Below are 15,554 nucleotides of genomic sequence, written 5' to 3' on the forward strand. Positions count from 1 at the left end.
CAAGGCAAGTAATTTCTGACTTCATTCTGTAGAGAAAGAAAAAAAGGGAGAGAAGGTAAAATGAGAGAGAAGAAGAAAACTATAGAGTACAGGAATGCAGCCGCATGGAAACAGAGAACACAGCCACTTGAGCATCTATTATCCTAATATCGTATGCTATAGTTTGGTTACTACTGATTTGCCTGGCATCCCTCTCAAATCATATTTGTGGCCACCCAGATTAACTATGTTAGCTGATCTCTTGATTTAATATCAGCTTGTTCTTTTTAGCTCCCATGTCATTTACTGTCTTAAAAAAATGTACTGCTTGTTACTCAACCGTCTGTGCTTTTATGAACCCACAGCCTTTTTTTTTTTTTCTTTGTTTCTTCTTTTTTGTATGGGAACCAGGAACTAGAAAGCATAAAATGAGAGAAATTACTCACAGCAAAGGTGGAAGCCCAGAGAAAAAGGGATTTGTCTTTTATGGCTTGTACTTTGTAAGCTGTGGGTGTGACTCAATTTCCTCACCACCCACATAAAAAGGTTGCCACCCAATCACTGTTTTTTTTCTACCCCAAACCCCTCCCCTTTGATTTTGGCTAAGAGAGACCCTTAGAAAGACTGCCCTTTCTGGACGTTGCAAACTGTGACATATAAAAGCTGTTAGCTGCTCCTGTAGCCAGCAGCATTCAAACCTTGCAGGGCTTTGCTCTCAGAGAGTTTGTAATAAGACACACTCCTCTTACAGGAGTTCATGCTACAACATAGCAAAGAACCTTAAATTTTTGGAAGAACCATATATTCATTTTGGCATTGTGCAGAGGTAAGCTATTTAGCTCAACAAGTTTCTACTGCATGCATTGATTTTAAAGTAGCTCACATTATTTTTAAAGAAATGAGATTGGAGTACTATGACTTTTTTGTATGTGTTCTATCACTTGGTGTGTCTGTATGTCTGGCAGACATTTTCAGCACATTCTCTGTTGTTACCTATGATTGATTTATTCTTCACTCTCAAGGTGAATTTCAATTTCTGAAAATTTCCCACTGAAAATAAATATGCAGTAATGCATTTTGTGGTTCAGACATTGGAGACAAATGGTTCACATTCATTTTAGGGTTAATGGTCATGCTGTTTATTTTTCTCTGCTGTGCAAAGTTCCTCTTAGGGGTCTGCCTCATGACACTACACAAAATGAATAGAGATTCTACTGTAGGTTATCTCCTAAGCTTGAGTTCAACATTTGTTTGGATTTTTGGAGAAAGTCAAATCAAGCAATGCTCCCAAATGATGACTTTGTAAATTCATACCCTCTGGCCCTATTTTTTTTTCATAGACCCTAACTCTACCTTTCTGCTTTAAAGCAAAGTAAACTCGGTGGCCTCTTCTTCTCCACCCCTCAAAATGATAGCAATCTCTACCGTCAGCAGTGCACTCCTGTTCTCCCTTCTCTGTGAAGCAAGTACCGTCGTCCTACTCAATTCCACTGACTCATCCCCGCCAACCAATAATTTCACTGATATTGAAGCAGCTCTGAAAGCACAACTAGATTCGGCGGATATTCCCAAAGCCAGGCGGAAGCGCTACATTTCGCAGAATGACATGATCGCCATTCTTGATTATCATAATCAAGTTCGGGGCAAAGTGTTCCCACCGGCAGCAAATATGGAATATATGGTAAGAAGAATTCTTTTTATTTCTCTTTTAAGTTCTGAGGGAGGAAGTTTTATATTGTACATTAGCAGAATCTCAAACGACCATGAGTGTTTCTATGTCCGGGTATATGGACTTTTTACATATGTTAACCTAAGGTTCTTATGTGCCTAATAATGTTGAGTATTGTTGCATCATAGAATCAGAGAGACAGAGAGGTCCAGAGAGACAGAGACAAAGACAGAGACAGAGAGAGAGAGAGAGAGAGAGAGAGAGAGAGAGAGAGTCTACATAGACTTTCTTCTGTGAGTTCCATAGCTACTGGTGAATTGTATCTTATGTAAGAATCATAGATAAAAAGTAGAGTATGTTGACTGATCAAATTTGGAAGGTCCACTTAAAAGAAAAGTCACATGAACTTTTTCTGTGCTTTCTTTATCTCATAGTCATATTATCAGCTATAACATTTCTTGAAAATACTTCTTTAAATTATAGGTTTCATATTCATGATGTATTCTCTGGGTAGGTGTCTTTTCCCTTTCTTGGACAAAGCTCTTACTGACGCTAATCTATTTGTATTCTAAGAGAACACGCTGACTTTTCCCTCCTTGTGATTTAATGCTTTGCCGTCCAGATAACAGTGAAGCCAGTTCACTTCCACACTGTTCCAACTTGCCGTGAACACATTCTTTGCTGTCTCTTAAAAATAGACAATGTTTAAATCATTTTACTTAAAAAGGAAAAAAAAAAGTTAGTATTGAAAGGAAAAAGTCTTGTTAAAGCTTGTATTTGGTTTTGAATTTATGCAAGGTTATGATTTAAAGTCTAGCGTCTTACAAGAGTACAACTTGGAGCCTGTTTAAGGCAATGAAGACCATGAATATGGTATTTCCAAATTGGGATGAGGGGAGGGGGTACCACTAACAGTTTTATACGTGCTGAATTAAAATTTGGGATTTTTATCATATGCTAGATTTACTTGTTTTATATAAATACGTTTTATATTAAAAAGTTTGGCTAGTTGCAGATGCCAACGTCACAGGAAAACTAACGACTTGCTAAATGATGTAAGAGAGTCATAGTTCATAGAAGTAAAATTTAGACTCCATGAAAATGCTTTTTCCTAGAATTAATAAAGAAAGAGAAGACGTAATCAGTCCTGGTGTGTGAGGAGCCGTATAGTCTCATGATTAAGAATATGGGCTATGTAATCTAAATGCTTGGGTTTGAATCCTAGTCCTGAAGTATATGCTGAATGAACTCATTACCACACTGTTTCATTTTCATCATCTCTAATATGAAGATAAAGGTGGTATCTGCCACATAGCATTGTTGTGATAAGTGTATGAGTTGGGGAGTAATCAGACCAGAACCTGTCACTAACTCGATGATCAACAAACATTAGTTTTGATGGTTTCTTTGAACGTCTTGTAAAAGGTGCCCAGTGAAAACTCATTCAAGATCTAAAGACAAAAGGTTACCCATACAGAAGAGATGTTTTTAGAAGGTGATGTAAATATGTAAAAAGTAGAGGAACAAATACATTTTTAAAATCACTAAAATGATGAAATAAATATGCCTAAGATACCACGCAAGCTCAGAAAGGTGTAATATCCCAACTATGAGTTTAGAGAATTTGTAGCAATCACATGACTCTTGAGAACCAAGACTGCCCAGCCAGCTTTGAAGGCAAGCTCATCTGGGTTCACATCCTAACTCTGCTGCTTACTTTGTGGCCTTGCACAAGTTATTTAATGTGTCTAAGACCCAATTTATTTATCTGTAAAATGAGAATAACAGTACATGTAATAACCAATCAAAGAATGCAATTCACTATTTTTATCATATTGAGGTCACAGGGTTCACCATGAGGAAAGGCATAGTTAGGTAAACACAGTATAAGTAGGTTGAAAAAAGCCACATCTTTTTCTAGCTCAATTTTCCCTCACTTATCAAGAATTAATTCATTCCACATGCATTTATTTAATTGCTTCCGTATGCCAATGACTTGACTAATTGTTTCCATAGATGATCTCATCTGATAGCTCACATTCTCCTTGTGAGGTTAACATTGTGATCTTCATTTTACAAATGAAATCACTAAGACCCAGAGATGCTAACGACTAGGCCAAGGTGGTAAGGATAATGAACGGCACTGCCGGAATTAGAATTTAGGTCTGTGTACTTTCAAAGCCCATGCTTCTATTGGGGAGCATCTTCTCATTTGCTGCATTGAGGAAATGCTCCATGGTGGGACCCCTGAAGATGTCAAGGTAAAATGCTAGCTGAAGTCCTATAATATTCATACTCTATTTATTATTCCATTCTTCTTCTTATTTATTTTGTAAGAACTAGTTCCAGTGCTGATTACATAGTAGATGCTTTGTAAATCCTCCTTAATTCGGTAAGAGTGATGAGAACAGTAAGTGCTAGAAATTAAAATAGGGTTTGTTTCAAATACTCATGTAAATACTGTGCATACACTTCATTCACACCTGTATTTGTTAATTTAATATTTATTAAATATTTAATATTTGTTGAGCATTGACTATATGTTAGGCTACATAACTGAGGATACGTTCATGAGTAAAATAGACATCTTTGGCTCCCGGTGGGGGTGGGGAATCAGACAATAAGCCAGGTAAATAAATATGTTACATAGGATGTAAGATGATGAGGTTATGAAGAAAAATAAAGTGGTTTGTGGTGAGGGTTTGATTTTTAATAAATGGTCAAGGAGGAGCTCACTGAAAGGGCCTGGAGGCAGGCGAGGGAGTGAGCCACTCTCAAAGATGAGGGAAGAGAGACAGACTGAGGAGTCTTGGACAAAGGCCTGGAGGTGGGAGAACATCCATCAGTTCAGTTAGAAAAATGTGCTCAATTGAGTGAAATCATAAGTTAGAAGGACTCTTTGAGTAAATTGATCACTGGAAAGAGTTCATCTAAATCCCCCATGAAGACCCAGAGGAACTTGGAGGGAAGTACAGTATAGTAGGTAGCTTGGAGATTGAAGCAGGGACTGTAAGTGACTTGAATTCTCTAGGCTAGATAGAAAATGCAGATCTTAGTTTGACACTATTTCCTTTAGTTATACTTGTTCTACATTGATTTGGATTGTGAGCATGTGAAATATAGTAGAGTTCCTAACCTGTTCTATATACCTCAGAAACTTAGGACACCCCTCACTTGATATCTCACAAATATATGTGCTCTGATCACCAGCCATGTGTTGGCAAATTCTCTTCAGTGAGTGATATCACCCAAGAGAACTTAATAAAAGATGGTCTTTGGCTCAGGGCTTTGAATTGCACCAGCCTGGTTTGTAATTCCTTTCACCTACAACTCTTTGAGCCTTTTGCCACTCCATTTTCTCTCCCTCTAAAGTCTCTTCCTTAGTTTATTCCTTTATTTATAATACTACACTTCAAGCTTTTGATGTCAGAATGCTTCTAATATCCATGACCACAGATGATTTCTCCTAGTTTTGAGCTGGGGTAGCCCTTCATGTCTACTTTCATCATGTTTTGCTCTCATGAAGTGACTTACCGTTACTTCGTGCATTTCTTGCAAACTTTAATTTTGAGCTTTCTGGGTGCTGTGTCTATATTTATTCATTTTTGTATCTGTGTTTTCTTGGGCAATTTATTGTGTATAGAAAGTGATCAACCATTATCTGTCGAATTTAGTTGAAATCCTTGTGAATTGTTATATGTTTATAATTAGCATCAATTTTGATATTATAAATGCTTTAATAGAGTTTTTCTCATCATTTGTAATAATATTTGATTCTACACCTGAATTAAAAACTTTTTCTTAAATTCTAAAAACAAAACATATAGATAGAACTTAAAATTTGTAAGTAAAACTTTTTTACTCTTGGCTTCTGTTTTACAATTAGTTTATTGACTAATTTCCAGAGCTCCTTGGACACCAGCTGTTTTTTATTCTTCCTGAGGGTAGCTTAAACCATGACTCTAAACCACAAACCACACTAGTTTCTTAGAATAAGTATTATCTCCAAAAGAATAAAATTGCAAGACCCACACGTAGAGTAAAATTTGTAGGATGTTCTCTGAATTCAAGTCAATTGAATAAATTAATTTGAAAAACTTTGAGGTCCCTCCATGAGAGAAAGAGATCCAAAGAAAACCAAAATTTTTGTCTTTAGAGTCTAAACAATGCGATAAAAACAAAACAAATTGGAAAAAAAATCCACTAAGGATATAATTCAGTATAATATACTGCTGTATAAGACTGATGTAATAAAAGAGGTACAGACAAATACCATGGAGGAGTTGAAGAAGGGAGTGATAATCTCTAGTTGGCAGATCATGAAAGGCTCCTTGGAGAAGGGGCATGTGAAATAGATGCCCAGGAAGGGTCAGGGTTGGCTGTTACAGCAGGCAAAGCAATGCATGAACGAAATCTCCAGCAGAGAAAAACCATGACACTTGAGCTGTGTTTTTGAGGAGTTTGAGAAAAGGTTGAGGATTCCTTACTCCAAAGGCAATTAGGAAGACTGTGAAGGTTTTAGAGAAGGATTAGGGATGCATTTTAGAAAGATGATCCTGGCAGTTGATGGAGCTGATATTGGCAGTGAAAGTGACCAGAGAGGTGATGACTCCTGAGTAAGCAATGCCAATCCTTCAGCCAAAGGTAAGGAAGAACCACACAGCTGCACCAACATAAAGCGGCAGGCAGGACAACTCCCTGAAGTGTCATGGGTGAGATGGCAGCCTTTACAGATGGTATGGAGTGGTGGAAAGGCAGATGAGGGGCAATGTGAATATAATGATGGAAATGAACTGATCACTTTAAAACTGAAAAAAAAAAATGTGTAATGTAATTTTAAGAAGCCAAAATAACTATATTGATAATACAGTATCTATATTATTTATTTGGTGCCCACAAATATTATTTGCAGAGCTATAGATATAAGGTTTCCTACAGTGTTTTGGAAAAAAGAAAAATACTGGATACCAAATCAGAGCAGGTAGTAAAGTTACAGAAAGCGTGACTTAAATGAATGAATGGAGAACATATTAATCCATGCTTGAAAAGAGTCCGTGAACTATTTGCCTAGGATGATAATTTATGACTTGGGAATAAAGAAAAATGCTGATTTTCTTTATTTGGGCTTCATGTGGAAGAGAATGTGGATAAGGTAAACTACTTTTTGTTTTTCTTTCTTCAGTAGTTGATTGAACACTTGTAGTATCTATCTTTATATATACACGTATATATCTATTTTTTAACAAAGCCATATACCATCCCACATGGCACATTTCCTGTCTTTTGGGAAGGATAACTCAATTTTCTTGCTATAAACATGAGAATTTTAATGCGTATAATGTAAACCTCTCCAATGCATGCTTTCATGACCACTAGAAGGCCTCCTGAGAGCCTCTGCCAGCAGGCAATGTACTGAGAACAATTGCTGGCAGGAGGCATTTCTCCAGCACATTCAGAACTCTGCATTCCTGCTCTCCTGGATGCAAAACCTTTTCAATGTCTTGGCTTCAGAAAGAGACTGGGCACATTTTGTAGGAATTTTCTTCCAAGGTGCACGTTGCTTAGTATCACTTGGATACGCCTGAAGAAGGTAGTAACCTTAAAGGTTCTTTCCTTTTGTTCTGCTCTCTCCATAGGGAGCCAGCCGCTGAAGGTAAGAACATTTTGTTTGTCACCATTTTCAATATAGGCTCTAAAACATGCAAATGTAAAAGCAGTAACAGGATGTGATTTGAAACCTCAGCATCAGGAGGCAGGCAGAAAAGTTGTGAATCACATAGGTAGTGACTGTCCTTCCCAATATTGGACACAGTTTTTTGGTGGAAAATGATATTTGACCAAATGCAACAGCGTAGAAAAATAATTGTACTGTGTTTCTCCTGAATGTTTATAGAGCCTAGCATCATGTCGGCTCCATAGAGAATATGTAGTAACTACTCAGTAACTATTTGTGGAACAATTAAATGAGGTCCTTTAACTTTTTCTTGTTAGAGTGTAACTGTGGTGCTCTGGGGGGCAAGAGTTGTACAACATTCAATCACTCACTCCATAATTTTTACTCATATGTCTGGCACTGTGTGCTGAGGGAGTCAGTGGGGAGCAAAGGGACTCTCTTTGGGAGGAAGTACTGTGAACAGACAAGTCAGCTGCAAGGCAGCATGCTAAATGCTGAACTAGGATAGATACAGGGTGCTTTGGAATCCCATGGGAAGACCTAGTTCAGATGTGGAGTGGGAGTAAGAAGGTAGGGAAGGCTTCCAGAAGGAATGATTTTAAATAGGAAATATACAAAATAAATAAAGTTATACAGGCGTGAGTTAAGGAAAGAGGGATCTGTAGTGGGTATAGGAGGATGTTCTAAGACGGTATGTAGTACACTGGAGACATGGATAAAAATTCAGTGAGGCTTGGATTAGTGTAGAGAAGAAAGACTGATGTTTGATGAGGTTGAGGAAGGCACTCAAAAATTTGTTTGAATTCCATTTTAAGATCCAGGGTAATCATTGAAGGTTTTAAGCAGGGAAGTTATATAGTCAAAGAAGTGAAGAAAAGATGCAGTCAAGAGGCTGTTAGGATAGTCTAGGTAGCCTCAGCTATGCTTAAGGCAATAAGGATATTAAAAAAAACACACACACATAAATTAGAGCCGAGAAATATGTAAGGTACAAGTCCATAGGAGTAAGTGGTTTACATGATGAAATAGAATGAGGATTTATATGATGAGGCAGCCAAGGAGGACGCCTCCATTTTTGACAAAGACAATTAAGTTCCTCTGAGTTAGAGAACACAAAATAAAGAGCAGAATTCTGGAAGCCATTAGTGGCTGCAGGTTTATCACCCAGGATACACACCTTTGGAGGCTGAAAAAAGGAGCTAGTGTGGGGGAAGGAGCATTCTTCTACTAAAGAATTTTGGATGGGTATATCCTTTGGTAGTCAAAATGAATCACTTTGCATGCTAGAGGTTGGGTAGTGTCATGGAGACAGCATAGATGCATCATTTTATACCTGGGAATCTACTCAACAAATATGCAAGAAAATACCCCCCTCTGTTTTTTAAGTGGTGTCATGAATTTAGCATTTATGAAAACCATTTACCCTTAAATAGCTATGAACTTGAGGTATTTGCTTATCTATAAGAATTTCTGAAAAAGACTATGAAGTGGGCACAGAAGATATAAACTAACAGTTTAAAATGGTCAAGAAAGATGTTTGGCATAAAATGCAATCTAGACTGAGGCTTGGAGGGATGGGATTTGAATTCTTCCAGTCTATGTTATCCATAGCATCTGAAATCAGGTGCCAGTCATTTTTCTTGACACACATATGGAAGAATGCCCAACAAGTTGTGTTTTTAGACTAAACTTTTCATAAAATCTCTTAAAATTTCACAGCTCATACTCCAAACTGAAGTAGTCCAAAAATGTTACTTAAGGACACAATATTGTTTTCTAGTAAAAAGTGCATCGAATTCACTTTTCATAATTTGGTTAAATATGAACATTCTATCAAATCTGTCTCTCTGCATTCCAGAGAGATCATGTTTGCAGCAGGCCGTAGGTAGGCGGAAAGGCATTTGAATCCTTCTGAGCAAGTGGGCAATGGCAAGATATGAGGTTTGCAAGAGTGTCACAGGAGAGTTCAACAATCTAGAAATTAGTTACTAAAATATAATATTGAGTTGGTGAAAACAATTAAACACATGTATAAATCTCTTCCTGTCTTATAATTTTAATAGTAAATGATAGCTGGTGGGTATTATATTTCCCTGGAGAGTGGGATGATTATTAGACTCTATCAACAAGTGGTTTTAAAATTTAAAGATAAAACATATATTAAAGAAGGATCTAAGGAGGTGAATTAATGTGTTTTAAAACGTCTAAAATGTTCTCTAATTTTCAGCTTCTTTTACCTGTAAGCAAGCTCCTTAGAATCTCCTTACAATTCTATTTCTGATTATTTAGTTGCTTCAGGGTTTATCTCTTTTCACTTTAGCTGATTGCCTGCTTAGTTGAGATTAATTCTTGATGTCTCTTAAACTTCAGACTGTCAGATAATGTGATCAAAAGTGCACCTCACTGCTTTTCATTTTAAGTGACCGACTCTACCACCATTCCCAAATCTCCAACAATAATAATAGCTACCATTAAATACAACTTTGCCCTGCTAGAGCTATGCTAAGTATACTTCAGTCACTACCTCACCTAACCCTCTCAAGTCTTGCGAGATGAGAAAATTTTCCTCCTTTGGAAATAGAGAATCTTAAGTTTGGAGAGCATAAGTAACTTCCCCAAGGTCATAGAGCAAGTAAATAAAAATGTTAAGAACACAATTCTATCTGACAAGTGCATGCTTTCAATCAGGGGTCTCCCCAATTCCCAGGCTGCAGACCAGTGCCCATCTGTGGCCTGTTAAGAACTGGGCTGCACAGCAGTAGATGAGCGAGCATTGCTGCCTGAGCTCCACCTCCTGTCAGATCAGTAGCAGGATTAGATTTTCACAGGAGTGCCAACCCTACTGTGAACTGTGCATGAGAAGGATCCAGGTTGTGCACTCCATATCAGAATCTAATGCTCTAAAGCCTGATGATCTGAGATGGAGCAGTTTCTTCCCAAAATCATCCTTCCCCGCATTCCTCCCTGGAAGAATTGTCTTCCACAAAACTGGTCCCTCGTGCCAAAAACCTTGGGAGCACTGCTTTAAATAGCAATATAAAGTACCTGTTCCTCTTCCCATGTTCATCTCTCCTGTTCCTGAGCCCTTTGGATAGAGAATTTCCCTACAGGCATTTCATCTGAGGGCATTGCTGAATACTAGGAAGAATTTCTTCTAGTGGAATCAATTATTTCTCTTTGTACTATATATATCCTTGGAAATCTCACAGGCCAGAAAAACTCACAGGCCAGAGCATACAGTCTCAGAATGGATATTAAGAGGGAAGAGAACCTCTATGTCATAGATCCTTGACTCAGTGGATCCTGTCACCAAACCCCTTCTTAGCCTCAAGACCCTTTGTATTAAACACCTATACACACAATCCTTTCCATTCAGATGTTGCCAATATAAGCTGTCAGGGGAGGCTACACAAAGACAGTGGATTTCTGAAGATCCTGGAAAAGGTAAGAAGTTTATAATTAAGGAAATGGAAAGTCAAGGCACTCCCCACCTGCCTCTTACTCTACATATGCACGAATGAATAGTGACAGTGAGATCATCTTGGGACCTGGAAGCCGTGCAGCCCTGAGCAAGGAATTCCCATCACGGGTTGCACTTTCTGGTTGGGTTACAACATGTGTGTGTTCTTCTGACAGGCAGATGTCTAGAATTTATGTGACAAATTACTCTCCAATTGCTCTACTTTTGTCGAGGTATCCTAAAGCTAACTTGGCAGAGTCAGTGGGCACATTCTCCTGATGATTCACATTCTCATGAACTAAGCTGCTTGTAGGTCAAATAAACGTGTGTTTTAAATGCAGATGATGTTGTTATAATGGAAAGGGATTCGTTGTTTTTCATCGTTGTTTCATTTATATTCACTGCTGCTGTAAACTCATCCAGTCTTACTGATTGAAATACCACTTATATGCTGATGATATTTCAAATTGTATTTAGAGACCTCTCAGTTGAATTTCAGACTAATTTATTCACCTACGTACTTTTCAAAAATTGAGCTCCAGATATTCAGCGGTGGTGGTGATCAGTGGTTATAGTCTAGATATACAGTATTTTGAAGGTAGGGTCAACAAGATTTGCTCACTGAGCAGATATAGACTAAAAAAATAGAGTAGATGACTAGATTTTTGGCCTGAGCAATAAAGAACAGCAACCAGTAAACTTCTTCTGTAAAGGGCCTGATAGTAAATATGTTCAGCTTTGCAGGTCTTATGGTTTATGTTGCAACTACCCAGCTCTGCCTCTGTAGCAGGAAAACATCATAGACAATATGTCACAGGCAGTAGAGGTGACGTGACCTGTCCACCATAGTTAGCTGATTCCTGGACTAGAGAAAGGGCATTGTCATTCACGGATACCAGGAAGACAGCAGGAATAATTGGTTTGGAGGGATGGGGGTAAGGTTATGAATATTTGGAATTCAATTTTGGAAAAGTAGGTACTTGAATAAATTAGTCTGAAATTCAACTGAGAGTCTAGAAATATAATTTGGAATAATACCAGCAGCATATAGTTGGTGCTTCAATCCATGAGACTGGATGAGTTTACCTGGGCAGTGAATATAAATGAAACAAGGATGGAAAAAAAAAAGAGAAGTGGATATGGGGACTTGGGCTGAGCCCTGGGAACTTTCCAGCACACAGAGGTTGTGGAGATAAGGAGGAATCAGCAAAGGGATAGAGAAGAAGCAGCCAGAGGAAAAAAGACAAGTGTAGAGTCATGAAACCAAGGGATGAAAGTGTGTCCAGAAAGAGCAAGTGGTCAGGCATGCCAAAAGCTGTTGATAGACCAAGGAAGATGATGACCAGGAGATGAACTTTGATGACCTTTGATGACCTTGAAGACAGCTGCTTGGGTGGAGTGGGGATAGGGTGGAAAATCTGCCTTGGGTGGGCTCAAGAGAGAATGGGGAAAGCAAAACTGGAAATTCCCAGTGAAGACAACTCTCTCGAGGAATTTTGTTGTAAAAGAAAAGAGAAGAATGGCATAGCAGTTGGAATAGGAAAAGGGTTCAAAAGAGGATTTTTACAATTATCTATGTGCTTTTAAGATATTTATGTTGCTGGCAATGATTCAGTTCAGAGCCCCTAAAAATAGTGCAACTTGCATCATCTCTTTATAGATAAAGAAATTTACATGAAAGATAATACTCATCTTATTTAAGGAAATAATTCATTATCTTTCTTCAAACATTACAAAAATCCTCTGGATCTCACCTTTATATATTTTGATATACATAATATAGTGTCATATTTTGTAGTTATTTTTGAGGTTGAAGGGAATGCTTTTTAAATCAAGTTTCTTTAATCCTCTTCTACTCTTACAAAGAACTATTTTAACATCATCTAATTAATCTAATCACCACTCTCAAATTCTCCTATGAAAGCCCTTTCTCATCCTCTGCGCCACCCTCCCCTTCCCTGGCCTAACAAGGCTCAGTACTGCCCTCCTGTCTGGTTTAACACAAGTTCTTGTGTATTCAGCTGTCAGCTTCCCTTATTGGCCATTTCACAAGCATTTCTATGTAATGAGGATAAATCCACTAATTTTAAAACAGAACCGTAATCATGCCTATGAAGTGTTTTTAAGCCTTTGGCTGCCCTAAAGGAAAATAATTTTGGCATCACTTAATTTTTAATGCCTTTTTTTTCCCACTTCTATAGGTTAGCCCTCTTTTCCCAATCTAAGAAAAAGATCAAATAGCCCTAGCTAAATTATTTCAAAAATAAAAACTTGTCTATGTAAGATGTTTTTGCTTTTTATATTATATATGTGAAATGACACATAAACATCCAAGAAAAAATAAATGTCTATAGGACATGCCATACTATCTCCAATGCCATTGATACGGCATCTAGAAAATAACTGTATATCTGTCCCCCAAAATTCAACGTCTGATATTTTTATTTTCAGCATTTTGTGTATTTGAAAATGGTTTCCATGTGTAGAATAGACTTCTCAAAGGTCACTTTAATTTTCAAAATTAATATTCTTGTTTTTTCCTTAACATTTTAACTTTATAAATTTTTGTTCTTTTCATAAGTATAGTAAGTTTTGACAATCACATTTATTTAATGTTTGTTACCACTTGCAAATTAAATTTCTTAAACTGCATGTACGGGTTTAATAGATTTGATTTTCTTTTTTAGTATTTCAATATATTTATTGATAGTAATACTTTCCATATAGTTAAATAAGTTATATAATTCTAAGAAATGTAGTGATTCAATTCACCTAAATTTTGCAAAACTGTAGAAAAAATTAACAGATTTTCTTATCATTTTCAATGTAAAATCATAAATTCAAGTATTTATATCCATATATATTTAAATTGAAAATGTAAGACTAACATGTTACTGTAATAGGGCATTTTTGTAACCATTACATATATTAGTAATATCAAATAAGATCAGAGTCCTAACCCTAAAAACCCATTCTTTTTAATGTTTTTTAAAACGTAATTTCAACTTTCATATTTTAGGGGGTATATGGGTAGGTTTGTTACCTGGGTATATTTCATGATGCTGAGGTTTGGAGTAAATTGATCCCATCACACAGGTAGTGAGCATAAGACCCAACAGTTTTTCTACTGTTCCCACCTTCCTCCCACCCCTCTCAAGTAGTCCCCAGTGTCTATTTTTCGCATCTTTGTGTCTATGTGTACTCAATGTTTAGCTCCCACTTATAAGTGAAAATGGGCATTATTTGGATTTTTACCTTAAATTTTATCATTTTAAACATCTCTACATTTAATTTTTATATTTGGAGTTAGAGGATCTTACCCAATTAAAAAGGAAAATAGGTCATCTCAATCAGGTTTAGGAATAGAGTCCCAAGTAATTTTGGCGGTTGCCTTCCATTTCTTATTGCATTTCTTATTAGCCAGAGATAGTGGCTGGGATTTAGGACAACATCTTCAGATGTCAATGGGCTTCATGGTCCTGGCTGCCACTGTGTTGAGGATCCCAAAACTTAGAAAAACAATTGATAAGACAGCCTCGTATCTGGTTTGGATCAGTATTATCAAATTTTTCTGTCTACTAATGGAAGTCAGCAACCTTTGCCCATGCAGCAACATTTTTAACTCAATTTTGTATTCAACTCAAGTTATAAAGATATCTGAACTTGATGAGAATCCTGCATTCTTTTCATATTCCTTCTATCTCTTGGCATCACTACTCTTTTAGATATTTAAATGACTTCAGTGTGAATTCTGGATATGTGTCATGTCTTAGTTTGACTATGTGGTTTCAACTTCTTGTGCTTCTCAGACAAGGTACTGTGTCTACCTCAAACTCTCTAATTTTATTTATAAGCACAATAGCTTATGGTGAATATTTTAGTCCAAAGCTAAATCAACCAATGTATGAGCTGACCAACTGAATGTCTCTTAATTAAAAAAGAATGGAAGAAAACTGCTTGGAAGCAATAAAGCATCCTACAAGCATATGCATATTCTGACACCATTATGAACCATTTTAATTTTATGAATTAAAATTTATCTGATTTATCTAATTTAATCATAATATATAACTTCTAATGGGTCTTGTAAATATTTTTGCATATTTACGCATAATATTCTTAATTTTGCCTCATTTTTAAATTGAAATATTTTAAGTGTTTACAAGCAAATTATCTGTGAAAATACCTTATCTATTGAGAGGGATAAGAACTGAGATATCAGAATGTTGAATCTGGTTTAATAAGAGCTCCGTATATATTAGGTGTTTAGTTTTTTCAAGAATAGATAACAATATGTTGTATATTTACTAGGCATTTCATAGAAATAAGTACACACCTGTGCCCTTCTTTCTTCCACTGATACATCTGTAGAGTATATTAAAATCATTTTAAATAAATGCTACAGACACTCAGAGAAATTTGTCAGATAGGTTGCCTATTAAGCATCTGGAAATTAATAAATTAAGTGAAATGTTTAAATAATTTACATCTTCATTTTCTGAACTTTCATAAGTTGTTAAATGTTTCCCATAATTACAATGGCAACATTCATTACAACTTGAAGGAAAGAATTAATCATAGGTTCTTACAGACCCCACTTTTTTGTTGAAAATTTCTATATTTTTTGTTTCTTAATTTTTTAAATTTTTTATTGATACATAATAGAAATACTTTAGGTACATATGATAATTTAATACATTCATATAATGTGTAAAGATCAAATCAGTGTAATTGGGATAACCATCACTTTAAATTTGTGTCTTTATGCTAGA

The 15,554-nt window shown here is 36.5% G+C and overlaps 1 protein-coding gene across 3 annotated transcripts in view; it reads left to right on the forward strand.

The window, feature by feature from the left end:
• The first annotated feature begins 605 nt into the window (after positions 1-605).
• Positions 606-15,554, forward strand: part of PI15 (peptidase inhibitor 15) — a 29,581-nt gene continuing 14,632 nt past the window's right edge. Inside the window, exons 1-2 of one of the 3 annotated variants that reach the window (XM_015145508.3) lie at positions 606-805; positions 1,348-1,660. In XM_015145508.3, the coding sequence (XP_015000994.1) occupies positions 1,388-1,660 (273 nt within the window). In that variant the 5' untranslated portion in view covers positions 606-805; positions 1,348-1,387. 3 annotated transcript variants of the gene reach the window in all.

The sequence above is a fragment of the Macaca mulatta genome, chromosome 8, assembly GCF_049350105.2.
Source record: "Macaca mulatta isolate MMU2019108-1 chromosome 8, T2T-MMU8v2.0, whole genome shotgun sequence".
Taxonomy (NCBI): domain Eukaryota; kingdom Metazoa; phylum Chordata; class Mammalia; order Primates; family Cercopithecidae; genus Macaca; species Macaca mulatta.